This window comes from Colius striatus, chromosome 14 (genome assembly GCF_028858725.1).
Source record: "Colius striatus isolate bColStr4 chromosome 14, bColStr4.1.hap1, whole genome shotgun sequence".
Classification (NCBI taxonomy): Eukaryota; Metazoa; Chordata; class Aves; order Coliiformes; family Coliidae; genus Colius; species Colius striatus.
In genome coordinates, this window is record NC_084772.1 from 3,381,161 (window position 1) to 3,408,521 (window position 27,361).

Below are 27,361 nucleotides of genomic sequence, written 5' to 3' on the forward strand. Positions count from 1 at the left end.
AGACACAGAAACTTAAGACAGGAGCCAGGGAGCTGGGGAGATGTGGGTTCAGTTAGGCTAGGTGTCAGAAAAAAAGCTTCTATTTACCCAAATTGTACAGTCCTGAATAGCCCTCCTGTAAGGGCAGCGTGGGGAAAAGGCTTTTAGGAAGGAGATGAGTTGCTGATGGGTTGCATGACATTCGCTGGCAGGGATGCACACCGAGTGCTCATAAATTGTATGCTCTGTAAAAATCCCACCACCTGTGTAAGACTCAGGCAGAAAGAGAAAGCAACTTGACAAAACTGTGAACAAACAGTACTGCAGGAATGGGCAAAAAAAGCAGAGATCTAAGACCAGCCAACCCCTCCCTCTTCCAGCTCGGGGTTATGGCCATGGGAGCTTGTGGAAGCAGAACCACTTGTGTTAAGGAGACAGGGTATAAAGAAAAGGTTCATTAGGAGGTTCCAGGGAAGGGAGACTATTCTGATGGGATGGAAACAGCACAAGCAGGTTAGGGTTTCATGCTCTGAAAGTGCTTTGAGGCAGGTGGAAGGGTAAAAGAGCTCAGGGAATATGTAGCAGTGTTGTTTCTTTTGAGATGCCCACCTGCTTGGGTGGTGGCTCCTTTGCTCCCCATCTGCAGAAGCCAGTCAGCTCAAATGAGGGGCTGGAGGGGTGGAGGCTCTAGTGACAAGCAGCCTGCTCTTTAACAAGCTCCTGGGGAGGAAATTGCCTTGAACTACAGAACTTGAACTCCTTGAACCTGAACTCCTCCTGCCTTACCAGAGCAACCTGCGCTTCAGGACCGTGGGGCCTCGCTGCCGCAGCAATGGCGATGGGTGCCGCCTCCTCCCTCTTTATTTAAGAAGCCCCCCAGGCAGGAGCCCTCACGGTTGGGAGGAGGTGCCTGCCGTGTCCTGCCGAGGAGAGGAGAGCAGAGCAGAGGGCAGGGCGGCGGGGAGCGGCCGGGGCGAGGCCGGGCCGCGGGGGCCGGGCCTGCCCTGCCTTTGTCGGCGCTGCAGCCCGCCGGGTAAGAGCGGGTGCGCTCTGGGCCGCGCCGGAGCACCGGCCTCGCGTAGGGAGCGGGCGGCGCGGGGAGGCGCCTGGGCCGGGCGCGGCTCTACGAGCGGCCGGGGCGGACGGAGGCGGCTGGGCCGCAGCGTGGCGGCGGCGGGGGGGGAGCCGCGGCCGGGCGGGAATGGCGGAGCGGGTCCCTTCGGGGCGCAGCGGCCGGCTGCGGGGAAGGGCAGTGCGGGACGGAGCAGGGCTGCGGGGATGGGCGGTGCGAGACGGAGCAGGGCTGCGGGGAAGGGCGGTGCGGGACGGAGCTGGGCTGCGGGGATGGGCGGTGCGGGACGGAGCTGGGCTGCGGGGCACGCTCTTTCCCCTGGCGCTGCCGTGGGCGAGAAGGAGCCTTCAGCAGCCTGTGATTGTGTGCCTATCTCGCGCTTTGGATACTCGCCCGTCCAAGGCTCTGCTGGTGTCAGCTGTAATTAAAAGGCCGGGCTCACAGTTGGCACTGAAAGTAAAACTAGTTATGGCACAGTGGTCTCCCGTTTCCCTCTGTTTTTCTCCTCCTCCCAGCACGTGTTGGGAGAGAGGGGTACTTGGGAAAGAGGAGCACCTTAAAGCCAAAATACATCCATCTGCATAAAGGAGAGTGAAGTTAAAGAATATTGAAAGGCAGCCGAATGGGAGACATGAGGTGAAACTTACATATCCACGTGCTTCTCCTGAGAGAGCTGATGGTTATGAGAGGAGACAGCCCTGGCCATGGGGCTGTGGCCTGAGATGTGACATGGGTTCAGTAGGAAGAGCCAAGTGTTTAGGTTGGCCATTCTCTGTCCTGTTTGCTTTCAAAGGTTCTCCACTCTTTACAATTCTTTCCAATATATTTTTTTCCCCACACTAAACTGTCCTACAACACTTAGATTGTTATATTTTGCTTCTCAGGGAGTGGAATGGTTAAAATGGTATGCTGAGGGATTTCCTGGCTTGTGGTAATTCTGGTCACGTTGTTTTGCTTAAATAAATGCCTTAGTTTTCCGTAGATTGCTAGCTGTCTGTTTTCTGGTTAGTGAGTCTTAGCTTCTGCCTGATGTGCTTTGTGCTCTGCAGTGGAGCAGATGGCAGCAGGCTCGTTAGCTTTATGCCAGGTACTCCTACATTAGTCTGCATTTTTCCACTTGAAGCACATTTTCTTCTGCATTACTTTTTTCTTTTAACATCAAGCATGGGTCAGCATTGACCACAGATGCTACAAATTGTCTTTTTGCTTAGGATTTATCACTGTTTTTCCAGGAGGGCAAGCTAGGCATAAGGACTTGCAGTGTCCTGGCAGAGAGCTCTAGTGCTGAGCACCGAGAAGGGGTTTTGCTTGCAGGCTGGTGGTAAACCCCTCACCAGAGTCTCTCCAACTGTGACTGAGGGGGCTATCCCAGCATCACACTGAGTTTGGTGGAAGGGCTATGAGGGTTTGGTATTGGGAAATAGGAGGGGCAGCTGTGCTCTCTCTCGAAGGTGCCTTTGCTTGAGTCTTCCCAGTTTCCATACTTTGAACTCTTGGGTGAATATTACATGAAAAGATTTCTGTGCCACTTGTTGAATTTGTGTAGCTTCTGATACGTTCTCTTTTGTGAGCGAGAGAGGTGTTTGTACTTAAATGTTTAGAGCTTATATACTGAGTGTTGTATTCAGAGGTCAGTGAGGAGCCACAGCAGCAGCAGCAGCCAGCTCTTTGATTTTTAGGCAAATGGCATGAAGGGTGATTGAACTTGTGGACATCCTGATTTCCAAATAGCCTTGCTCATGTTAGCCCACATTTCTTTTCCTCATTGCTGCATGATTCCCTGGAGCATTTCTGCCCTGTGCTGGACTGCAGAGGTTAAACAGGAGAAGTGTTTTTGTTAAAGCAACCTTTGCCTGTTGGTATGTGTGTATAATTGCAGTGACATTGCTTCTTCTTTCTTACTGTTCTCCAGGTTGTGACTCGATCCAAGCATGAGCAAATGTAAGAAGCCTTGTGTTGACCAGAGTACAAACCTTGAGAAGTTCAGTCCTGAAATTCTTTCTGAAACAGAGAAGCTCTTTGCAAAGAAATTCACTTACACAAAGCCAGTGAACAATGAATGGCAGCTGCCAGATCCCAGTGACTGTTTTACATGCGATCACAAAGAGTTCAAGTCACTCCTGGCTCTGAAGGACTCAATGAATGAAGTGAAGAATCAGCTGAGTGATAAGAACCTGGAAGAGTGGCATCAGCACACCTCACTTACCAATAAAGCAGGGAAAATCATTCCTCACGTTAAGAAATCCGTGAATGCTGAGCTGTGCACCCAGGCCTGGTGCAAGTTTCATGAGATCCTCTGTAGTTTTCCCCTTCTCCCTGAAGAAGCTCTTCAGGAAGGAGAACTGAATTCTGTCCACCTCTGTGAAGCACCTGGAGCTTTTATAGCCAGCCTCAATCACTACTTGAAATCCCACCACATCCCTTGTGACTGGAATTGGGTAGCCAATACCCTGAACCCGTATCATGAAGCAAATGACACCCTCACGATGATCATGGATGACCGTCTCATAGCAAACACGTTGCCTTGGTGGTACTTTGGCCCAGATAACACTGGAGATGTGATGATGTTGACACACCTAACTGGGCTTCAGAACTTTGTAAGTAATATGGCCACAGTTCACCTTGTAACTGCTGATGGCAGCTTTGACTGCCAGGGAAATCCAGGCGAGCAGGAGACTCTTGTCTCACCCCTTCTTTACTGTGAGACAGTCACTGCTTTAATGATCCTGGGCGCTGGAGGATCCTTTGTTTTGAAGATGTTCACCCTGTTTGAACACTGTTCCACTAATCTGCTTTTTCTGCTGAGCTGCTCTTTTGAGGAGGTCCACGTCTTTAAGCCAGCCACTAGCAAAGCTGGGAACTCGGAGGCCTATGTGATTTGCCTTCGTTATATGGGCAGAGAAAGCATTCATCTGCTGCTTTCTAAGATGATGCAGAACTTTGGAACAGAAATGGTCAACAAAGCACTTTTCCCCCAGCATTTGCTGCCAGAGTCTTTTCTTAAAGTACATGAGGAGTGTTGCCTGTTTTTTCACAAGTACCAGGTGGAGACTATCTCTGAGAACATCCGTCTCTTTGAGCGCATGGAGGAAGCGGAGCAAATGAAGCTGAACAAGTTGAGAGACTGTGCAGTAGAGTTCTTCATGCAAAAGCTTCACATGAAACCCATTGCCAGAAATCACTGGCTTGTCAAGAAGTCTCAGACTGGTTGCAGCATGAATGCAAAATGGTTTGGGCAAAGGAGCAGGTATTTTAGTACGTACAATGAAAGGAAGATGCTGGAAACCCTCACGTGGAATGATAAGGTAGCAAAGGGCTATTTCAGTCACTGGGCTGAAGAACATGTTTTAAGTAATGCTGGTAAAATGTGTGTCTTGGAAGGAGCGTCTTCTAACTTGGAATGTACCCTGTGGTATGTTTTGGAAGGAAAAAGGCTGCCCATGGTCAAATGTTCTCCGTTTTGTGATGGCCAAGTCTTGGAGAATCTTAATGAAGCTCTGAAGGAATTGGTGGGGGGGAAGCTGAAAAGCAGCTGGATGTTGCAGAATTGTCCCTCGTGCGAAATTCTTCCTGGGGAACTGATATTGGCAGAAGTGTCTGATCTTTCCAGGTGCCATCAGGAAGCCTTAAATGAAAATTGTAGTGGACAATTCAAGTGCCTTGTGGTGGCTTTACCATCCCTCTGTGGCAGTGGAAGCCAACCCAATATGGAAATAAAGCTCCTGGACTCAGCCACGCTGCTGACTTTCGGCTTCTCTTTGCTTTATGACGGAGAACCAAAGTACCAGCAGCAGCTGTTGGAGTGTGTTCTGCATTCCTTGAATGAGCTTACAATGGGAGATACATTAATTTTGCCTGTTCTTTCTTGCTTTACACGCTTCACAGCTGGGCTGGTCTTCATACTGCATTGCTGTTTCAGATACGTGACGTTTGCTTGTCCGACCTCCCAGGAGCCCCTAAGGACTGGTGCTGCTTTGCTGTGTGTTGGTTACCGAGGCCTGCCAAATCCTGTTGTGGAATATCTGCAGCAGCTGAATAAACTAATGAGCTCTTTACTAGACACAGACTCTCCTCATCAAGTTTTGCAGTTTGTGCCTATGGAGGTTCTCCTCCAGAGCAAGCTGTTGGAGTTCTTGTGGGATTTGAACACAACCATTGCAAAGAGACAGCTCCACTTGATTGTGCAAGCCAAGCAACTGCACACAGCTGGCAATATTTCCCTTTAGTGTAATTCTAGCAAGGAACAGGTTGTTGCTGCTGTTAGACCTTGTTTCACAGGCAGGTAGAAGCTGTTAAACATTGTTCATGTGAAGATAATGTTACTGTAAAGCCTTGGTGTGACATTGATAGCTTAAAGCATCCCCCCAATGTTACCAATCCCTCTTTCACTGTATTGGCCTGTCAGATTGACCCGAGGCTCTGATCTCAGATGGTGGAGACTTGGGAGGGGCAGTGACTGAAGTGGAGAAACTCTCCTCTGTTACAGTGTGCTTTGAGCAAGTTTGTGCATACCACCTGGGTCAGAACTGTTGCTGTCATGATGAGAGGTGGTGTGGGGATTTATTTTAGGTGTTGCATCAGGCCAGACCTTGGGGCACTCTATTGTGTGCCATCAGCCCACTTCTGTGGAGCAAAGTGTGGGAGTTATGTATCACCTACATATTTGGCAGTGTGTTGAATCCAAAAGGTGATGTTTGGGCTGCAACACCCTGCAGTGTGCAAGCCTGATGTAAGACTTGAGGGATGAGTGTCTTGTCAGGAGGCAGCTGTGTCCCAAAGACTGTGTTAAAAATGACTGCCTGTGAGCAGTAGCAGGGGTGTCCAGGGAAGGATGCTCTCTACTTTGCCTTTTGTTCATGCACAGAGTATCAGGCTGTGCGTGGTTTTTGATGAGTTCTTGTGTGGCTTTGTCTCACCATCAAAGGATGGGCTGTAATTTATTTTTGCTTGGCTTATGGGTCTCACTTGTAATGATTTGAGACTTTTGAATAGGAATGAAGAGTTGCATCTGTCTCTGGCAGCAACTATTAATGAGAAACTGCAAATGTGGGGGATTTTTTTCAGGCCAAAAATAGGATCATGTGCAGATTTGTGTATCCAGAAATGCTTTGGGTACCACTGGAGGAGCACGAAGCTGAAGAAACATACAATAACTTTCTTTAGGAAAGTATGATTAAGATTCCACTTGGTTCCCCTTTAAGGATCCCTTAGGGACTCAAATTTTATTTTTCATATTGCTCCTTTGGGAGCTGAGTTTTGAGGCTCAACTTGTCATTATTCATGTTTGCTTCTAAGTTTGTGGTATACATGGAATAAACCTGCTCAGAGAGAGAAATGATACCTAAAGGAAAAATGGTTTTGCTGTTGATAGGTGCAAGATCTCATAGAAAAAGATTTAAAGAGGGGAGTTAGTAAGAAGGAAAATGTAGTCTCCTGATGAATTACCAGTCACTTTCTGGAAGCACTCCTAATTGTATAATGTGGGAGCATGAAGGATAATTGATGACTGGTAAGGGATTAAAAGCTCTGCTGAAAAACTGTTTTGTCTGGAGGTGCTGTACATATAATAGCCTTTCTTGCCATGTTGATTGGGGCAGGGTGTAATGCCTCTACCACTTCATTGTTTATTTATGAACTAGATAGGTGGATGAGTTGGTGGCTCAGGTGTAATTCATAAATGTTATCTTAAAATCCTGCCTTTTATGCTTCCACATAAAATAGAAGCTGCCTAACAATGGTCATTGTCCATTTCCATTTAAATGAACTCGCTTTTTGTGCTGTGAGCTGTCATGCTTCCTCCCTGACCAAGAAGGACGGGAGCAGAGAGGCTCCAGACTGTGAGATGTGTGCAGTAAGAGCATCTCCTGTAAGTCATTTTCTCAACCTGTAAACCCAGAGTGCAAGCAGGGTCACAGATGGATTTCACTGCAGAAGAAAAATGCTGGAGAAGAAAATAAGGAAGCGGGGAAGAAATATTGCAGGTGGATGATGAGACAGTATCAAAGATCACCTATTAAAGCCTTCTTTATCTGAAACAAAATGCTGGTTTAAGGCATTGTCCACCAAAGACACTCCTGTGTTTCTGCCACTGCCTCAGAGGTGATGAATGCTTCTGAAATTCCTGCTGAGCTGAACCATTTGGGAAGATGCCTCTTACAGCTGGGGTACACCAGAGGTTCTCAGTGTGTGGGTGTGCTTACACTGTGGTATTCTGTCGTGGAGGCATGAGTACCCAGAAGCATCCCATCTAGGAGGTACTTAAATAACTTGGGGTTTTTGTCTTGTTAATGTTACTGCAATATTTCTCAGCAGGTATTTTACAGGTAAAATCCTGAGGTGACTGACTGATGATGAGAGCAAATACATTTGTTTTTTCAGGTTTTCCTCAATCTGTTCTGTGCATCTGCCAAACTGTGCAGACTTCCTTGGGACTGCTCCCATCCCACCCTTCCCTGCCTCATCCCCCTTTTTCCTAAATTGTTAGGAGAAAACATTGTAGGTGATCACAGAGCTTTGGGAGAGTTTAGACTGTATATCCAAAGTGTGATCTGTCAGTTTGGAAGTACCCCCACAAAAATACATGCAGGCCCTCTTGGGGAAAGCCAGGTTTGTGAACTGAAGGAGATTTCATGGCCTATGGATCCCAAAGCCTGGTTTGCTCTGGAACTATTTTGTTGGCAGACATAGGGAGCTGACAGGAGACAGGCTTTGACAGCAGCTGCTCCTTCTGTTAAAAGAAAGGCTTCTAAAAATGATTGCTGTCCAAATGGCAGGAATTTCAAAGTTAGGAGTGACAACCTTTTGATTGTGAGAATCTTGCATTGTCCTAGATGTCCTAGACCAAAGACTTCTGAGAGGAGTGACACTTAATTTCTGTTGTAGTGGTTGGAATGTGTAAGAATTCAGGGGAAGACTATATTAATCTTTGTGGAGAGCATCTGCTGACTCCTGCCTTTACCAAGGCTGTCAGGTTTTGGCCAATTTGATTTCATTTTGGGTTGACACCTCATGAAGTCTCTCAGTATCCTAGCTGCTCTTAAGGTTCTTTCCTCTTAAGGTAGAAAAAAAACCCCAATGTTAAGATAAACTGGGTGTTGTTTTTCATAATTAGGAGCTTCAGGTTTCACACAGGGGAAAGCAGAGGAGCTGGAGAGAAGAAGATGGTCATGATGTGATCAAGATTCAGTTTAGTTTTTCAGCCCTGCTGTTGCAGGCTTCCAATGAAGGACTGATAGGCCCAGTAATGAGTCATGAGCTGCATTATTTTTCTGAAACTTCTTAGATCTTCTGTTTTAAGACAGCATAACACTTTGAAAGTATTGGATGAATTGGATACTCTGCTAAGTGAAAATGATGATTTTTTTGTTCTCTGAAGTTGAGTTCCATTCAAGTGAAGAGACCTGCTGCTTATTTTTGCTAATTTTGTATTGTATTTGGATTCATTTGGATGTTCACTCTTTGTATATGTTCTTGCCACTGCCTTTCCAATTTAATTTAAACAAAATGTAATGACATTTATAGTCTGAAATCTGGTACCCTATTAAAATGGTCCTAATTGGTGTCTATGCATCTTAATTTAAGCTGGATCAAATACATTACTAGCTGTAAAAGTAGAACATGTAGCAGAATGGTATTGTTTAGAAAAACAGCTTGGGACTTAAGGGGAAGGGATTAATAAGTGCCTGTGCAGAAAGCAGAAAAGAAAACCACACCTTGGTTTCTGTGTGCTGAGCTGGGTGCTTCAGGATACAGAACCTTGACTCCTCAACTCGCTGGAAACAAGGGTTGACTGGTAAGATGAAGCCTCAGAGCCTCCTGTTACCATCCCTAAAAACATCTCTGGAGTTTAGGGTTGATTTAATTGTATGTGGGGAAGTGGGGGAAGGCCTGTGTAAGTTACATTTCAGGTGGTGTGGAATGATGGTGTTTATCAGTACTTGTCCTCATCTTAAAACAGGAGCTGCTAAATTTCACCTTCCCTTTTTTTCTTTCCTTCAGCACTCTAGTGAATGAGGACTGAGGTTAAAATTTCCTTGCCAAAGTCTGGTAGTGGATTCTCCATCCTGTTCTTGCCACTATTTTGGTCAATGCCATGCCCATATCCTTAGTTTTGGTTCCTTGTGTACTTCAGTCACTTGACAGAAAGACCAAATGCAGCTGTTTATGCCTGTGTGCTCATTGCTTGCTCTTCAGGCAATGATTTGGACTGTCCTTGAGCCTTCTCCTGTGGCTCCTTATGGGTACAGAGCTGATTGCAAGTCCTAACAATGGATTTATGAAAAGAACTAGCCAGTGGCTGTAGACAGTTGTGCTTATAACAAACAGATCCTTAGAGACATGTAAATGCAGGAAGCTTTTCAACCATCCTGGGGAAGCAAATGTAACTTGCAGCTGATGGGATTTTGTAGCCTTTCCTTGCTAAAAATCTTTAAAAACAGGCTTTGAGGCGTAACCACATGAAGAAGAGGGTTCAGCAGTTGAGTACCTTCGTTGTACACACAGGTATGTTAATGTTGCATGGGTGGAACCCATGGGCACGTGCAGCCTTGGCTATCTGATTTGTCTTTATGCTACTTGGTAACTGATTTTGATTGCAGTTTTTAATACCAGTGTGTGTTTTCATTGCCTTTCTCTTTGGAAATGAGCTGCAAACTAGAGAGCTGGAGAGGAGTGTCCTGTGTCCTGGAGGTAGGAGATGGTGCAAGAAATTTGTACTGTTCTGACACCTCAATTTCCTTACAGCCAGTAGGTGTTTGCTGGGGAAATGTTTTACCTAGAAGTGGGGGTGAATGTGTTTTGAAATGCAGGATGGTGTTGTCTTGTTTGATGTTTAGTGAAGCTCTGGACTGTTGGCTGATAATATCAAACTGTACTTCAGGGGATGTGAGGAGTTTGGAAGTGAATGGTGTTTGAAATGGGAGGCTGTGTTGGAAGAGCCTGATAGGATTGTCAGGTTGATTTTGATGGGAATACTGTTTAATGTAGTTTTAGTGAATTACAGGGAAATGTCAGTGTTGAGAATTGTTCCAACTCATGGACAGTTCTATTAAATATTTGCATTCCCAGTGTAACAGTATAAAAACAGTGCCAAGAAGCATATGAAATGGCAGATGGGAAAGCAAAGGGAAAGTGTGGATGTCTTCATTCTGTTTGCTAGAGAGCTTAAACTTCTGTCTTCTTCTGTCCTTCAAGTCAATTTAGATGTTAGGTTGTGTTGATTAGAAATCCTATTTGAATTTTGACAGATCTTAATATGCCTAATGTCAGTTTTTGAGTTCACATAGTTGGTGTTGAAAGTCAAGTCTCCCTGGCTGAACAAGTGTTTATCAAACTCTCTGTGTTGTCAGGTCCTTGGCGTCTCCCAGTGAGACTGGGGAGGTGAAACTCTATGTGTAGTACCACTTGTACTTGAACTGGTGCCACCACAGAAATTGTTTATTAAGACAAGCTTTTTCTTCTATAAGTAACTTGGACACATATTTTAAACTGTGTCTTCATAGTGCTTTACTAAATGGGTGACTGTTGCTTGTTAAAGAATTGACTTATCTAATTTGGGGGATAGCAGGGACAAGTGACTGTCACTTGTTGGCAAATTGATTTGTCTAAACTGGGGGACTCCAGGGAGAAAGTGAATCAATATTCAGATTTATGTGTTGCTGAAGGCAGAGATCACTGTCTGTCCAGCTAAGAGATGAAAGGATGAATGCAGCCCAAAAGGAATGAAAGCTCATGCCAAAGTAGCTCTAGGTCCTAAGCTGTCAAGTACCTGTGCCTCAAAACAAGGACTCAGTAGCCAGTTGGAAATGAAACCTCAATTAGACAAAGGAATGAAGGGACTGTGGTCAAGTGCCTCAATTTAAGTCTCCAGAGAGTCGAGGTGATTAAGTACTTGCTTTGTAATCCGTTCACTGCACCAGGTTGATGGCAGAGCTCAGCTCAACGCTGCTGAGCTGGAGTGTAATGAAATCTGTCTTGGGGTCACAATTAAACTCAGCTCCAAGGTGGCTGCTGGATAGCTCCATGCTGCCTCAAATAATGATGCTCTCTGACAGGCACATGTTCAGTGGAGGAGCGTGGTGCTGGGGCAGGACTGCTGCTGCTGCTGAGCATGTCAGAATCACGGGCTCCCTGCCTCTGCTGCTGCGGCAGCGCTGGCGGACGGTAGCAGGCTCTGCGTCCCGAGGGAGCCACACCATGAGCTGCACAGAGAGAGCCCTGTGTGCAGCAGATGGGCAGCACAGGGTGTGTTTGTGCCTAGGCCTGGGGTGGCTGTGGGATCCCTGGCTGGTAGAAATGGTGATGTTCAGCAGCAGAGGTTCACCTGGAAACCACCCTGGCTCTCCTAGAAGTGGCCTTGAGTGTTAGCACAAACTGAAAGGGGCTGAGATCCAGCTCATGTATTCATTGGGAATGAGAGGAGAGCTAGTTCATAAGCTTACCTCTGCTCTGTGGGAACACCAGAGAGGCTGGCCCTCTACTAGGGTGAGCTCGCACTCTGCATGGAAATGGCAGAGCAGGCTGAGTGTTTAATAATTGTCAAGACTGTGGCCCTAACTATAAATCACCAAGTAATTGATTTCAGGGTGTTAATGAAATTTAGATTTATAGGGAAGTACAGTTATGCCTAAGATGCACAGTTAATAGCACTGGCACTGAATAGAACCTAAATTAACTTTGTTTCCATTATGAAGCAGGGTAGTATAAACCCATAAATCTGTATTGGTGCAAGTGGCTTCATTTTTAATTACATGACTGGTTTTGGCCAAGTTCTGTTCTTTAAGTATAGTTTTAGAGTTGGAAACCTGTTCAAAGCTCTGGGTATTGTCCAGCTTTTGGTTCCTGCACCTTCTATATGGAGTGAGTTTCACTGTTCTATGTGAGAGCTGAGACCAGAATCCTGATTGCAGGGGGAATTTGAATAGGAAGCAGATTGGCCTCAAACGTGAAACTCAGTCTGTCTTGTTTCTCAGTGGGTTACAGGGGGACAGTCAGGACAGCCATTGCTCCTTAGGCTGGCTCCTGGAACAGTGGGGCTTGCAAATGTGGAGCCAGAACAGGGATTAGGGGCCTTTTCTGAGTCCTCTAGTGTGATCCTGATTCAAAACTATCCATAGCAAGGGTAATAGAGTTTGGAGCAGCTTTGGGTCTGGGCACGTGAAGCGGCTGAGCAGGCCTATTGGCGTTTCTGTAAGTGACTTTACTCATCACCTCACTCTTTGCAGATTTGAAGTGACCTGTATCATTTCCTGAAGGAAACAGTGACAGCTGCAGACTTGGGAGCATGAGTGGAAGTAACAAAGCAGTAATTAGCAATTAATAGAATGAGGTGAAACTTAGAACTGCTGCACTGGCCTAGAGGTCTGGTGCTGGAGTGAAGCAGTCCCCTGGAAACCTACAACTCTGAAGCTTAATTATCATCCTTTCCTTTAGACACCATCTGCTCCTAGACACAGCTTGTATGTTTACTTCTTCCTCCCAAAGGCAAATAAGTTAAGGATTCCACTTTTGTAGCTTTTCACAGCTGAGATTAAATTGAAGCTGGGATTAAGGTATGGGGACCAAGATAGAGTTTGTGGCTGATGTATCCTGCAGAGACTGGGAGGGCAAGGTTCTGTTAAAATAGCCAGCAGAGTCTCAGAAAGGTGTTTAGATACAGGACAAACTGAGGAAAAAACATGTGTCCAGAGTCTCCTCTGTAGCTTGCAGAGGGTTTTTGTCTTGTTTTCAAGAGGGAATACAAATTAAAACCATGCTGTCTGTAAGCTCTTCTCTTCTCCTTCCTGCCTCAGGTCCTCCTGAGCTGTGTCTGGAAGACATCAAGTTCTTATAGATCCTGTGGTAATGAAGGGCAGGGATTGCTCAGTAGCCCTTCAGACCTAAATTTGGCACTGAATTACTAAAAACAGGCCAACCCCAGAGTCATGCCAATAACTCCTCTGAGGAGGGACACCTGTAGTGTGAGAAGCTGCTTGCTCCTCACATCTCTTGTACTGCTTTGCCTTACCAGTTGTGGACTGGTTTATGCCTTGCTGAGCACTGTCATGTCAGCTCAGGTCAGAAGCTGAACTACAACACCAATCCTTGCATTCCTAAAGATGTACTTAAGAAGTGGTCAGACCATGGAAACAAATAGCTAGATACCCTCTGCCTTCCTCTCAGCCCTCACCACATTGATCACTGGTGGCAGGAGCTGGGAGCAAGTCAGGGTAGGCTGAATTGTGTTTCTATGTTTTTTTCACTAGAGCAAAACACTTGTCAAGCAGCAAAGGTGAGAAAATGGAACATGGGGGATTTTGGAAGACATAAGTGTGACTTCAGACGTCAGTCATTTCCAATGAAGGGTTGTAGTAAGGATTCGGTTTTGTCTTGTGTAAATCAGTTTTAATTAATAGAGCAGATGCATCAACAATGCATCTGGAAGCGAAATGGAGGAGAAAAGAAGAGGCAGCTGGTGCTAGTGGATGTAAATATTTGGTTTTTTTTGGGAAGTGAAGCTCTGCAGAAACTTCAGAGATTCCATTTCAAATTCAGAAGCCTATTTATTTTGCCTGTGGAGATATATGGAGCAGAAGAAATTAGCTAAAGCATAATGCTTTGTTTGTTTCTAGTGCATGTGAGGTAAAAAGCAGAGATATTTGGAATGGGGCCAACACATAAAATCTTGGTTCCTACTGAAATATTAAGGCCTAGCCTCTGTTTGGTGCAAGGTGCATGAATTTGAGAGGAGCTGGCTCTATACTGAGAAGCCTTCTGCCTCTGCAATACGTTCTTGTGTGATAAGCATGGACAAACCAATATGCTCATTTTTGCCCCCCTAAAGCAGAGCTGGGTGCTGTGATGGGCCACCCTGGCAAACCACATGGGAGAGGTGCCTAGCTCTGAAAGCTGTTGAGAGCTTTGGGCTTTTCATGAACCCCTGGCTGTTTGTGGTATGATCAGGAGAGTGCTTTGCTCTGTTTTGGGGGCTTTTTCTTTTTCAGTACTGCATGTAACTGCTACAAAGAATTTGAAAACACAAGGCTAAAAGCACAAAGTACCACAGCAAGTCTAGAGTGTTAAAACCAAAACTAACACTTTTAAAACAGGTCATGCCTAGAGAGCAATGATGTCCAATCTGGAACTGGCAGCGCTGGAGGAAGAAGACAACAAGGCGGGGCTGATGCAGAGCAGATGTTTTCTACTTGGTGAACTGCACAGTGGGGATGGGAAGGATTCCTTGAAGTAGGAGAAGTAGTAGCACAAGTATTGATAATGCTTATTGCAAGCTGCCTGGGGTGAGACAGACTTGGAGTGGTATGTCTGGATGCATTGCACACAGCCTTGCATGCAGATACGATGGTGTCTCTTCTGCCTTGATACTGAGAACGATCCATCAAAGAGGGAACAGCTCCAAATGGCAGTACAGCTCAAAGGTGGGCTGGATCAGGATCAAAGTGAAACTCCTCTGTCCCTAAAACTCTGGAAGGAATCTTGCTGCTGTAAGTAGTGCTGCTGCTGAGGGGATTGGGTTTCCAGACCTGCAGAGCAGGTTATTACCCTGGCTATGCTGTGTGCCTCTGACAGCTTGTGTACAGTATGCTATCTATATTGTGTACAGTTTGCTATCTGTCACTTCTGTTGCAGAGCTCTGCTGTCAGTTATTTAATGCCCTGCCCTGGCTACTGTTGTCATTGTCCTGTTTTCCTTCATCCTTAATTGACCTTGGTGAGCAGCAGACATCTGAAGGCGTTGATGAAAATGTAATGGATTGGAAGAGGAGGCAGTGAAACATTTGTGAGGTGAAGCAGCTGAGATCTGTCAGGATGGTGATCTGTTTGAAGATGGGTCAGATGGGGTCAGCAGGGCATCATAAGGTTTAATTTGGCATTATAAAGGGATTTTCCACTCTAAACTTCAGGCAAGTAAGCAGTTATTTCCTGGTGTTTGATAGCTGACCACCCAAAGGGTCTTGCTTCTGTGTCTCCATCTTCCATGTCATGCACGCTGTCCTTCTCTGTTGAGGTTGTGTGCCTTTAAGTGCCTGCACACATTCCTCTCTACCCCATTTTTTCTTGGGAGAAAAAATTGAATTGCAAGTATTAACCCTCCATTGCTGAGGGTTTCTGGAACCTAAATGGAGGAGGTGTTATGCTTCTGACTTTTTATCCCCTTACTACAACCTGTGTCACTTTGTCCTTAGTGTGTTCCTTTCTAGTCTTGGCCTTGTGTCTGAAGTTGGTCTGCTCAGTTTTTGTGCTCCTTAATGATAAGGTAGTTTGTGGTAAAAACTAGATGTCTTTATCTGAGTTGATGCTAATAGCATGGTTCATGATTATTATGTGGCAGGGATTGTCTTTTTTAATGCTGTTACAGTGCTTGTGGCAGAGTCTGGTTCTTGGTTGGGCAACCACAACCCTGGAAACTGATAATACACCTGTGAGCCCAAGTGGGACACCTTGTACCATAAACCTGGGAGAAGATTTAACCATGCAGTCTTTGCACAAGGAGTTATTGAGGCAAGACATTAAAAGCAAATTGATCTTACCTGGTTCTGATTCTTCTGACCCAGGAAATCTGCTCCCAGTGTGATCTGGCAGCAGGTACTGTGAAGTGCAGGCCACTGGTGAGCTGCAGTAGGCCAGCTGGAAGGCTGTTGGGTAAAAACATACCCATTCCTTCCTAAGAAGGAATGGGAAATCTCTGCTTAAGAATTGTATGTTAGCACTGGGTGATGGGGGTACTAGTTGGGGATTAAATAGCCAGTGTGTTAGTGTGGTACAGACATCTAGTTCTGGACTGTCACAGCACAGTGTGGAATCCTCCCTGGATCTGGGATGCAACTTGTTTCTGAAAGAAAATGAGTGAAGCTGCATCCTTCTGGCTATTCTCTAGAGGAGCTAGAAAGGTGGCTATAGCAAGCTGGGAGGGAAGGAGAGCGCTTTCTGAGACAAATGTGAGCCCAGTGTGGGCCAATTACTTAGGGATTCCTGGGCAGTAAATGAGGGGACCTGCTCACCTCTCCTGGGGAATGGGCACAGTCCAGGCAGTAGAGCAGGGATTGAGTGGATAATGATAGTTTCAGATGCTTGGAGTTGTAGAGTGTCTGAGCATGTGGCAATCTGGAGGAAAGGGAGAACAGGAGCTTTTGCAGTCTGGGGCTTGGAGGGCAATGGAAAATGTGCTTTTGGGCTCTGTGGACTGAGTGTGGGGGGCTGTAGCAAGTGGGACGAGGCTGTGCCTGGAGATGCAGTTACCTGAGCTGTATTCACCAGCTTCCAGTAGCACCATGAACTCTGCAGGGCTTGATCTGTACCTTGGCTGACTGGAAAGCATCAGGCAAATGTATTGTATGATTTAAGTGCTAGAGTAACCTTGCTCTGCAGGGGAAAGAAGAAGCCTTGGAGACAACGTTGTGAAAACAGGAGTGCTGTCAAGCAACAGGAGGGAGCAAACTGTCAAATTACCCCTTCAGAGTTGCAGACCTTTGTGGCAAAGGGAATCCCTAGAGCAAAGGGAAGAGGGCATGGAAATTTTTGTCCTTGGTGGCTTGTTGGGGAAGACTGATGTTTTGTCAAGGACTTGTCTGCTTCCCACTGAGCTTTGGGATGGAAATCTCAAAGCTGACTCTATTTCAGATGGGGCTCTGCTTCAGAGCTGCACTTCAAAACCTCCTGGAGAATGTACCCGCAGGGGGGACTAATTGCTGTGTGTTTTAACCATAATGATACAGTGGAGAGAACAAGGGCAGCTGTAAGGGGTAAATGAGATGTTATGTCTGCCTCCCAGTTCTCATTTTTCCTGGGTGTTAGGCCTGGTGTGAAGGCAGGAGGGAAGGAGTGGGAGCCTGGCTTGCCTCTGCTGTGTGAGTGCCTCTTTTTTTTAACCCCGGCTCAGCAACAGGATGCTTGTTAGAAAGCAGGAATTGAGAAGAGAGAGCTGGGCCAAGCTCTTTGCAAGCAGAACTGTGCTGAACTCTGTGCCCTTGCACCAACAGATAATTTGCCTCCCAGTGCTGGAGAGTTGAGCAAATACTGCCCATGGAAGGGAAACAATTTGCTCAGTCTTCCCTCTGCCCTTTTTACTTAGGAGGAGAAAGGACAAACCCTAATGAAGATGAGATCACTGTCACAAAAGGTGAGTCTTATGGAGTTGTTTTCCAAACTGGGATTACCTCTCTGAAACCAAAGCAGAGGAGGAAGGTTAGGGTGACTGAGCTTTGGAATTTGCTTTCAATGTGGCTCTGAGAAGCCCATGAACAATTGCCCATCCTACCACACACAACTGTGGGCAGTACAGCCCACTCTAACACCTGCCAAAGCAAATGTGCCAGACTGGGAGAGAGCTCCCCTTCCCCAGGTTGATGAGCTGGAAAAGGGATGGTGTCCCATCCTCACCATGCCTTGCAGTCACCCTTGGGGAAGGAGTGGTCTTGGCCTGTGTCTGGACAGCAGAATGGGATATTTACCATATGACATGGGAACTTGTAGGGCAAAACAAAATACTAAGGTTTTTTTTTTTAATGAGTGTTAATTTTCTCTCAGATTTGATGCTGCCTGAACCTATCTGTTCAATCCTGACTGTTCTCCCCAGCTGTCTGTCACTGACTCTCATGTTTGATGGCTCTTGTCACAAATAGCATGGTAAAAGGATCTTGGTGCTTTTTCTTCCCTTTTTTCCCCCCCTTTGAGAAGTCTCATTTGCTTTTTGCAGCTGTCCTGACACTCTTCCCCCTATCATTACTGGAAGCAATGTGGCAATTAGAGCTGGCCACCCCCGGGAGGAGGTGTGCTCCACTGGCTTTTGAAGAGTTTGCAGAGCTGTACTTTGTGCTCATCTCCAAAGCTTCTCTGTTCTCCCTGTGCAGTGGGTTTTAACATTATGCCTTTCCAAGCACAGTAACATCTTTACAGATACAAAAATGTCTAGATCATGGATAGGTTTCATGAAGCCTTGATTCTTTTAATCTTCTTTGGAAGGTATATTGCCACACACTTTCTCTTCCTTTCCCTTTCCCCTCAAAGGAGCCATTGTCTTAACCTCCTGTGTCACAAGTGATGTAAAGGCATCTGTCATTTAAATAGTCATGTATCAAGCAAGGACAGAGAAAATAATGGCTGGTTTGGTTTTTTTCTCTGAGGGCATTAGCCCCTGTAGTTGTAGTGCCAGAGGGGGAGGCCCCTTCTGAAGGAGTGATGTGAGGTTGATCCAAATGCTGCCCAACCCTTGGTTATGTCAGTCTCTTTCACAACTGGCCTGTGTCCCTTGGTCATGCTGTGGTTTTGTCAGCCTCCTTCACAACTGGCCTTCTTCCCTAGGCCTTGCTTCATTCTCTGGTCAGATTCTGGAGCTGTTCAGTTGCTGCAGGCCAAGTGGCTGTTGTGGAAATCAAGCTGCTCAGAGACACCAGGGCTTGATGTAGTAAGGAAGGAAGATTTTTGTGGTCTAACTGGTCTTGCTGAAGCTGCTTTTCTTACCACTTCAGAAGACCATCCAAGGGTTGAATCAGACCTGGAGGTTTGCTGTGGGCACCAAAGAATGAAGAGTTTACATGTCATTGCCTAATCCTACGTGCAACCTTAATGTTGTTTCTTTGCAGGAGGTATTTGGGGGTTTGTGTGAGATTGTATAAAGCAGTCCCACAGAGCTGGAAGCTAGAGGCAAGACAGTTTGTTTTGGGGCTCTGAAGGTCTCCACTCCAGTGATAGCTGGCTTGCTGCTGCCATGGTTAGTTTTGTTTTGCTTCAGAACTTAACAGAAATGTTCTTTTCTTTGCTTTTCCCTGAGAGGGGAGAATTCTTGGAAGTCTCCTCCTGGTAGAGTTAAGGATATGTCTTCATCTTTTTTCCCTGAAGTGGGCTGAGTGCAGCACCCAGAAAGGCAGGGTTTGGAAGCCTGGGGGTGAAGACCCACTGCTAGAGAGGGCTCCTGACAGCAGGGCTGGGCTGCAGGTGTGTCTGCAGGTGCTGGAGGGAGATGTTGGATGCCATAGTGAGCTGACCTTATTTTTGAGTGCACCATAGTCTATGTACCATGCTCCAGTAAGCTGTTCTCTGTTGGCAGAGCTGGTGGCCCATGAGCCTGTGTTCTCAGAGATGAGCCCACGGGAGTTTCCTGCTAGAGGCTTTGCCTTCTCCTATCTTGACAGCATTCAACACTTCCCAGACAATGATTAACATCTGCCAATTGATGATAACACTCTCCACTGCAAGAACCTTCCAGCGCTGGTGTCTCTAAACTTCAGTTTTTCCCTTCAAAGAATTGTTACCAAAAGCTTCTGTATCTTTGTCCCTTGCCAAATGCCACCAATGAATCAGTGCTTGTATTGCTTTGGGCATTTACACGTTGCCTCTAATGAGGATGTGTGCTGCTCTGGCCAGGAGCTGATGGACAGCTCTCTGGTGACCAACTCCAGGAGCAAAACTGAGGGTTTATGATATTATTACTTGTACTTGAAGGAACAGTCCTCTGTCTTCAGATGTGTCTTTTGGGAGGAGAATACCAGACCTTAAAATCCAGCCATTCATGCCAGTTTATTTGTTCTGTTTCTGTACTGCTTCTGGGCCTCAGTTTGCAGAGCCACATTAAGCCCATGTGATGCAAAGGGTTCAGGGCAGGGTTACCTGTTCTTCCAGGACAGAGTCTGCTGATTCAGTTCCAGTATTTTAAGCAGGTGATGCATGCAAGATGGAGCTGAATGAATCTGCCTTCTCACAAGAGCAGGTAGCAAGGATGGATGAGCTGTTCATTCACAGTCACTTAACCACTGAAGGAATGAGATTTGAATACTTGAAATTGCCTTCTTAACCAATGCTTTCTTAAGTGTTTAGCATCTTGGGGTCTCAAGGGTTAAAATACCTCTGGCAACTTGTATCAATGTATGGGGATTAAAAAGTGCTCTAGATTAAGCTGGCAACTGAGTTAAACTGCATTTAGCTAATTCCCTGGCTGTGAATAATTCAGCCAGCTCAAGACACCTGAGGCTTGTCTGCTGTGCACAGTGGAGGCTTTAGACTTCCTCAAAGATGTGGTTGGTCTGCAAGTTACTGCTTTACTGACCTGAAGGTCAGAGGCACTTTCAGGGTAGCCCCTTGGATGGAGACTGGAGGCTTCTGCTTCCCTCTCGGGGACTTCAGACAGTGGCTTTCACAGTGGTCCTGTCTTTCAACTCCGATCTGCTTTTTGGCTTTGTTTTGCCAAGGCTAAGTGAACTGAGATCCTCCACTGCAGATCTGTAGGAGATATACCCCTGTACAGGGCTAACTTAAAAATGCAGGAAGCTAAACCTCCCACTAGTTACTCAATGGGAATGCAACACATAGAGCTTGCCCAGATGGCATCCGTGCTGCTATGAGCATCAGGAACCCACAGCCTCCAGCATTACATCTTCCTCCCTGTTCTTCCCCGTGTCCTGGGCAGATCTTTGTTTCAGGTTTTGGCCCTGCTGTTTCATGAGCTGGCTTGGTTGTCAGGTGCTAGGATAGAGTTCTGTTTTTGCACTATGGTATTGCAGTGCTTGTGAGTCACATGGGCAGCTCCTAAGTGCAGATGTGTGGAGGTGACCAGTCCCCATTATTTTGCCCTCATTTCAGAAAGCAATGAACACCTTCAGTTGTGTAAATTTGCATGGAAATAAGTGATGGAAAGCATTTGCATAGTTTTAATTGCAAGGGGTCAGTGAAAGAACAGTCCTTTGCTCTGTTCCCTCAACTAAAATGCTCTGCAGCTGTGTGAGCAGGCAAACAGCAGCCTGGGTTTTGTCTTGTTGGGTTTTTTTTCTCTTGCAGCAAATACTTCTTGTAATTAGTCTGCTGGGCTGTTACAAGCAATCTTCCTGCAAGCAAGAAACTTGTGTCTGAGCTGAGTCTTCCAGGTTCCTAATCAGAGGAAAGGCTGTCCCAGACAAATCAGAGTTAGTCTCTTGATTGTGTCCTGGTAGAAAAGATTATTCATCCAGTGGAAACAAACCCCAAACAACCCTGCTGGTTTAGGGAGTGTTTGGCAGCTCTTGGCACTTGATGTGTGTTACAGCTCTGCTTTTCTAAGCCTAAGAGCTGGGTTTACTTACAGCTGGCCCAACTTTTAGGAATGTTACCTGCTTTCTGACCTTTCCTCCCTGTGGGGCTGGGATGCTTTGGGAACCCTTTTTCTTGCCTTTTCATCAGCCCGTTTCCTACATATTCCCTATTTCAGGTTGTTTGGGATTGTAGCCTCTCTTTACTAAATTCTGGCTTAAAAAAAGTGGTTTATAGACCTACAGACAGACAGTTGCTTATATCTCTGACTTGCCATGTGTGTGATCAGCTGCTAGACCAGGAAGTGGAACTGAGGTCAGTGCTTCCCAATTAACCCCCTCTTACTGCTGCAGGGGGCTCTGAGTGGGAGACCAGACCTTACCATTGCTGTAACATAGGTAACCATGACAGACTGGGATGTGCCCTTTCTGTGTTACTGCTCCAAGCACCATCTTTAGTTTTTCCAGGAAAGAAAATAAGCACAAAGATGTAGCACAACATACCAAAAAACCCATCAGACTCTTCAGACTTGGTTACAAGAACCAGTCCAGCAAGAATCGCTGATGATCCTCTTCTCAGTGACACGAGTCTGGAAGCCTGTGTTCATGTACTTCTCTCTGAAAAGGTCCCAGGGCAGACATTCACACATTAAAGTACTTGGAGCAGATTGTTCCAAGTAGGTTAACTTAAAGACAAGGGGCAGCTTTTCACCTTGCAGCAGGTTAAGCAGGATGAGTTAAGAGCTGTGTCACAAAGTGTTGCTTTAGGGGTGTGGTGTAGATGCTCACCCTTCATCTGCAGTATTAGCCATGGATGATACATCATCATCTGCCTCCCCACTCCATGGAGCACAATGCTGCCAGTCTGGATGGTGGCAAAACTGTCCTTAAATCACATGCTGGTTGCAACCATCTTTTTCAGAGCAGGGTGCAAAGGCCTGTCATGAGAGTGTGTTGGATAACCCAGCCAATTCTATTGTCTCCTGCTGCTAGTTAAACACCTAGCACTTCCTTAAAGCAGGTGGCACTTATTTTTCTTTTACTGAATAGATGTCCTGAGTTTTGCAAGCCTTGGTGGTTCTTCCCTTTTGGGTCTGTAACCAGGAGCTTCTCTGCCCACCACTTCTGGCAGCACTCCATGTACAGGAATATGCCGTGGCCTCGATGACTGGCCGCCTTGGTGCTTCTGGATTGCAAGAGACCATGAAGAAGGTATCTTATGACATTTGCAGGATCAAAGATAAAGGCTGCTAAAAGTGGTTGCTTTTATTTCCATGCAATTACTGGTCTGTTGCACATCTTCTGCCACTTGTATACAGCAGGCAGATAACCTGAATGTCTTTCTGCTACATGCTGGTTTTCCTCTTTGCTATGAAGCTGCTGGCATTTTGATCTCAGGCAGTAGTTCAATGAATGCCTGCTTAAAAAAAAGAGACATCAAAACCAGGAGATGTTTTCTTCTTTTCAAGGGGCCAAGGACTTTGAAGGTGTGTGCTGAAGTTAACTTTCAGAACAAGGGCTGTGGATCACAGCACAGTGTTTCTTGGAGTCTGTGCTGTGGTTGAGGACAAATGTGTGTGTAAAGGCTTCTGTGACCCAGAGATGGTGAGTCTCCATCCTGGGAGATATTTAACAGTGCTGGATGCATCTCTGCACAGTCTGTTTTAACTTGGAAATTGCCTGTTTTGTGTGAAGGGGTTGGACCAGATAAATCTAAAGTATGTTCCACCTAAATTGTTCGATGGTTCTCTGCCTGATGCTGCTGATGACTTGTGCAGTCTGCTTTATGAGGAGAGAAAGGAAGAGGAGAAGAGCATTACAAAATGTAGCAGTTCTCATCTGCTGGAAGCTCTGTTAGGGAGCAGATGCTGTCTGCCTTTTTTACATGAATTTATTTTACTGGAAAGACAACTGCTGTTACTGTCAAGTTGCCAGATGGACCTGTACACAGACTTGGGGCAAGTGTTGAGGGAGGAATTTGGGAAGGCAGGGAGCCTGTTTTGAGCAGCAGCCTCAGCCCTGCCAAGGGACTGAGCGGGCTTTTGGGAGAGATGTGCTGGGGAGTTCCTTGTATTGCTTCTCCCTTCAAGAGCAGGTGTCTGAGGCTTACCTCAACCATGGCCATAATGAGAGAAGGTTACTTGTTGGGCATAAATCCGCAGAAGAGGTTGCACTTTGATATCTGACCTTTGTATTCACTTCATGCCAGGTGTTTCTAGGCCTTGAAATGTTGCTGTTGCCTCAAATGGTCAGTTAAGGAGGATGAGAATAGGATTAGTTCCCAGGGAGACAGGATATGTGCAAGAGTTGTGCTCTCATAGCTTTTGTGGGAAACAAACAAGCTTTGTAGGCCAAGAATAGCAGGGCTAATGATGGGCATTTCTAGAGGGTTATGTGCCTTCAGAGCTCTCAGCAAATGTCAGACAGTTCGTCTGCTGCTCTGCAAATGCTGCTCACTGGGAAGGAGAAACGCTGCTCTCCCAAGTGAATGCTCCTTCCCAACTGCTTTTCAGCTCACTTTGCTGCTGTGACTAGAAGGGCAGCCCTTATGTGCAGGGACTGTGGATTGCACAGAGATGCAGCCCAGCAAACTTGAAAATATGGAGGGGCTGGTCTGACCTCCCCAGGGTCCTCTCATTCAGGACAGGGAGAGACCATGTCCAACAAGGCAGAAAAGCTTTGAGCTGTGGAAGGGAGCGAGGCTAAGCCCAAGGACCGATGCTGCTGTTACAGACTTAGATATTCTGTCTGAAGGGAGGTTTGCTATCTAATCTGCTGCCTCTGCCTGGGAAGGGGAGGGCTTGCAAATCAGTGAAGGAGGGAGTAATGTTCTGTTGGCAGCTGGAGCCTTCGAGAGTTGGCCTGCAAAGTTGTCACTGCTTTTGCTCATGGAGAAGTGTTAGTCACAAGCTGGCTTCCTGACCAGTCTCATTGCAGGGCTAATCACCCAGATCTGCTCCGTAAGGAGATCCATCAGTTTCCCTTGCAGCCCAGCTATTCCTTGTGAAGGCTTGATGTAGCTGGCTTGGTTAATCCCAGATGTCTCTTTAATGAGACAGCATTTGTAAAAGCTCTCAGTGCTGGTGAGACCAGCCAGGGAAAAAAAGAATAGTTTCCAGGCAGGGTTGGAAACTTCTGTGTTGCAGTCATAGGAAAATTAAACCAAAGCCATCTTTGTGTTCAGTTCAGCAAGTTACTGGGAACCTGTCTGAGAAATTAGCATCCAGTTTCTAATTAAAAAGGTCAGAGCATCAGCCAGGCTGTGTCCAGAGAACTGTAGGTACTCATTTCTCAGAAGTTCAGCTGATGGGCATCTCCAGAAGCTCCTGGTGCCTGGGCATAATTTTAGTTGCTCTGTTCTTCTTTAGAGATAAAGCATGCTGAGGAACAAAGGGTGCTCAATGCTCTTCCATTGCCCTGTTCAAGGGTTTTACTTGAGTGCCAAAGGTGGGAGGTAGGCAGCTGTGACCTGACTGCAGATGTGCATCTAAGCTGACAGCAGATGTGGAATCTGATCCTTGGTGTCTTCTGTGGGACGAGATCCTGCTTGTAAGCAGCTGCTGGAGAAAAGCTGATGCATAAAACAATATATACTTTACTTTTGAGATGCCTTTTCCCTGCTTCTCAGGACTGCTGCAGGTACATTGATGTAGCCAGCATGCTCTACCAATATGGATAACACTTGCCCCTAATACTTCTTGTTCCCATCAAGTTAATCTGGTAAAAGTATTTTATTTTATTGAGAGAACTTCCTCTGTGTTGCTAAAAACACTGGGCTGCCCAGACGTTGTAGGGAGTGCAATTGCAGAGAGAGGGGATAAATAAACCTCTCTATAGCATTCACAGCACTGTGGTGAATGTCAATTGTTTGCTGGTCCTTGTGACTTTGCCTTTTCCCAGATCAGATTTGCTGGACTTTAAGCTAGGAAAGTTCAGTCCCTGGGAGACCTTGCCTGATCCCTGGCAGAGCTGGAACTAGATGAGTGCAGCTTTGTGACCTTCAACATCATCCATCATACGTGTTGCCTCTGGCATATGGGGGTAGAGTTGTGGGTTTTCTCTCTCTGTAGGAAAGGTTTTGTGTTGGTTAAGGAAGTGGGGAAGGTTTCCTCTCTGTGGCCTACTTGCCCTGGGTGTCCTCCTGCTGCTTTGTAAAGGAAAGTTGCAGGGCTGTCTGTCCTGGAGCCCAAGGGGGAATGATCTGGGGGCAGGGATGAAGCAAACAGAAAGGAAGGGTGGTGACTCTTTGTACCTTCTCTTATGCTCCTGGTTACAGCACACCACCTGGGTCTGAGGCTTTCTAGAATGCTTGAATGCTGAATGTCTGTGAGATAGGAATGTGAGATTATTGCAAGCCCTGCGGGGGATGGCAGCTCATGTACTGGGGCTTTGCCCCTGGGTTTGCTGTGCCTGGAGGCAGAGGCATGCTGGAAAGTCTTCAGATGCTGTAGCTGTTTCGGTCAGCACACTGCTCCTCGCTGTTTACAGGGTCATGAGGGTTCCCAGGCATGACACAGTCTTCTTATATTGTCTTTCCTGATTGCAGATTATTTTCCTCCTGACAAAAGAAGCTCTTGTTTACCGAGATTTCATCTGTTCTCACTGTTTATTGCCCACCTGAAATCCTCCTTGTCTCCTGCTGGCCTTCTTGTCCTTCCCAGAGCAGCTGGTTGTGCTGGGCACAACTCCCTTCCAGAGCAGCCGCAGCAGGGAGAGGGATGGAGTCAGAATGGGGTCAGTGGTTGGCAGCTGGCAGATTCTTTTTATGTTTCCATCTGTTTCCTCTCTTTCCTTTTAATGAGATCAGGTGCCAGAGTGCACTAGGAAGACTTTTCAATGTGAGAGGAAGTCACAAATGGGGTGCTCAGGTCCTTGCTTTCATCCCTGGCAGAGAGAGGCTGCTCGAATCAAACCTGCACCCTCCTGAGCTGCTCCTGTAACAGACCAGATAAGGGGAAGCAGAAGCTGTGCAGTGAAGCTGGCAGCTCCACAACAGGTGGGTTTGTTTGGCAGTTCTGAGCCTTGGAACTAAGATGCTCATGACAGTGGTGAGAGAGGCAAACCTGGCTGTTCTTGGACACACTAGGGTGCCTGTCCTTCAACTGTTATCTTAATTTTGGGGTATTTTTGGGTTTTCCTTTTGATGTGGTTGTCTGCTAAAACCCAGCTGTTTTAAATGCTATCAGTGACCCAATAGGTCCATTCTCTCAGGCCTTTGGTGCTCCCTACACAGACTTACCAACTTTTCTGATTAACCACTCTAATTTCATGAGTGTCTCCACTCCTGATGAGTGCTTTGGAGGGTTTCCCTCTCTTCTTTTGAGGCTAAATGTTCGTGACAAAGCTGGTGGGAAGGTTATGAGTGGGAAGGTTTATCTCAAGGAGAATCAAGGAGATGTTTGGGGCTGGTTTTGTCGCTGGCTTTTTGATTCATAATAGTTCTTGGGACATGTTAAGGATGGAAAGATGTTCAAGGGAAGAACCTGAGGAATTGTTCAACAATTCAGCTTGGACAATCTCTGTGGAAAAGTGAAATCTGTCCCTTTGCTCCCATTGCCAAAATGTGGTGTGCTGGGAGTCAGCACTGGAGACTTTGCATAGAAGCCAGAGTCTGACAGAAGCTCTGTGGCAGACAGCAGAGGCTCTTTTAAGGGATACAATAGGTACCCTGTTTAAAAATCAGGAAGCCTTGTCTCAGGTTCCAGCCTGGGATGGCCTCTACTTGGCTGTTCTTTAACTAAACTCCCAGTCTTTTTTTGGCAAAAGACTCTTTGGATACAAATACAGTCAAATATTTGACTAAACAAAAGGCAATCCAGCTTTTCTTCAGCAAACCAGCGACCGCTCTGGGGTTTTGCTCGAGTTCAAACTCAGCAGTGGTGGCTGTTGCATGGTTGTGTCAGGCCCATGAAGGCAACTGCCTGGAGCAGGTCAAGCCACAGTCAGTGTGGATTTTTTCTTTCCTTGGCTTGTCCCTTCAGTGCTTCACAGGAGACAAAACAAGCTGCTGCTCCCACACAGCCTGTGGTGCTTTGTAGCTGCTGTGGTTGTGCTGGGTGCTCATGTGGGCTCACGTTGAAACACATGTTGTGGGCTGGGGTTATCCCTCCTTGTGTTCCACTTGTAACTGAGCATTTTCTGATCTTCCTCTCCCTTTCTTCAAATCACAGAACCAGATGTTGGTCTTTGCAAGTGCCCTGCAGGGGTGGCACTAAGGCCTGCTGGGGCTGTGGGTGACTGACTTGCTGTGAAGCCAGGAGCCAAGGAGATGAGTCCTCCTGCAAATGGAGCTGACAAGGGATTCCAGAGGCTGTAAATGT

General features: G+C 46.4%; 2 protein-coding genes across 2 annotated transcripts in view; both read left to right on the plus strand.

The window, feature by feature from the left end:
* Positions 1 to 729: 729 nt before the first annotated feature.
* Positions 730 to 8,596, plus strand: CMTR2 (cap methyltransferase 2). Its single transcript, XM_062007721.1, has 2 exons — positions 730 to 1,012; positions 2,964 to 8,596. Exon 2 carries the CDS (start codon positions 2,983 to 2,985, stop codon positions 5,275 to 5,277), a length of 2,295 nt encoding a protein of 764 aa, XP_061863705.1. The 5' UTR covers positions 730 to 1,012; positions 2,964 to 2,982; the 3' UTR covers positions 5,278 to 8,596.
* A 13,609-nt stretch (positions 8,597 to 22,205) lies between these two features.
* HYDIN (HYDIN axonemal central pair apparatus protein) overlaps positions 22,206 to 27,361 on the plus strand; it is a 154,362-nt gene continuing 149,206 nt past the window's right edge. The window contains exon 1 of the mRNA XM_062007844.1: positions 22,206 to 22,253. Coding sequence (XP_061863828.1) covers positions 22,206 to 22,253 — 48 coding nt within the window. The remainder of the gene's footprint in view (positions 22,254 to 27,361) is intronic.

Coding starts and splice junctions, on each gene's coding strand:
- CMTR2 (XM_062007721.1), top strand. CDS start 2,983: ATGAGCAAATGTAAGAAGCCTTGTGTTGACCAGAGTACAAACCTTGAG.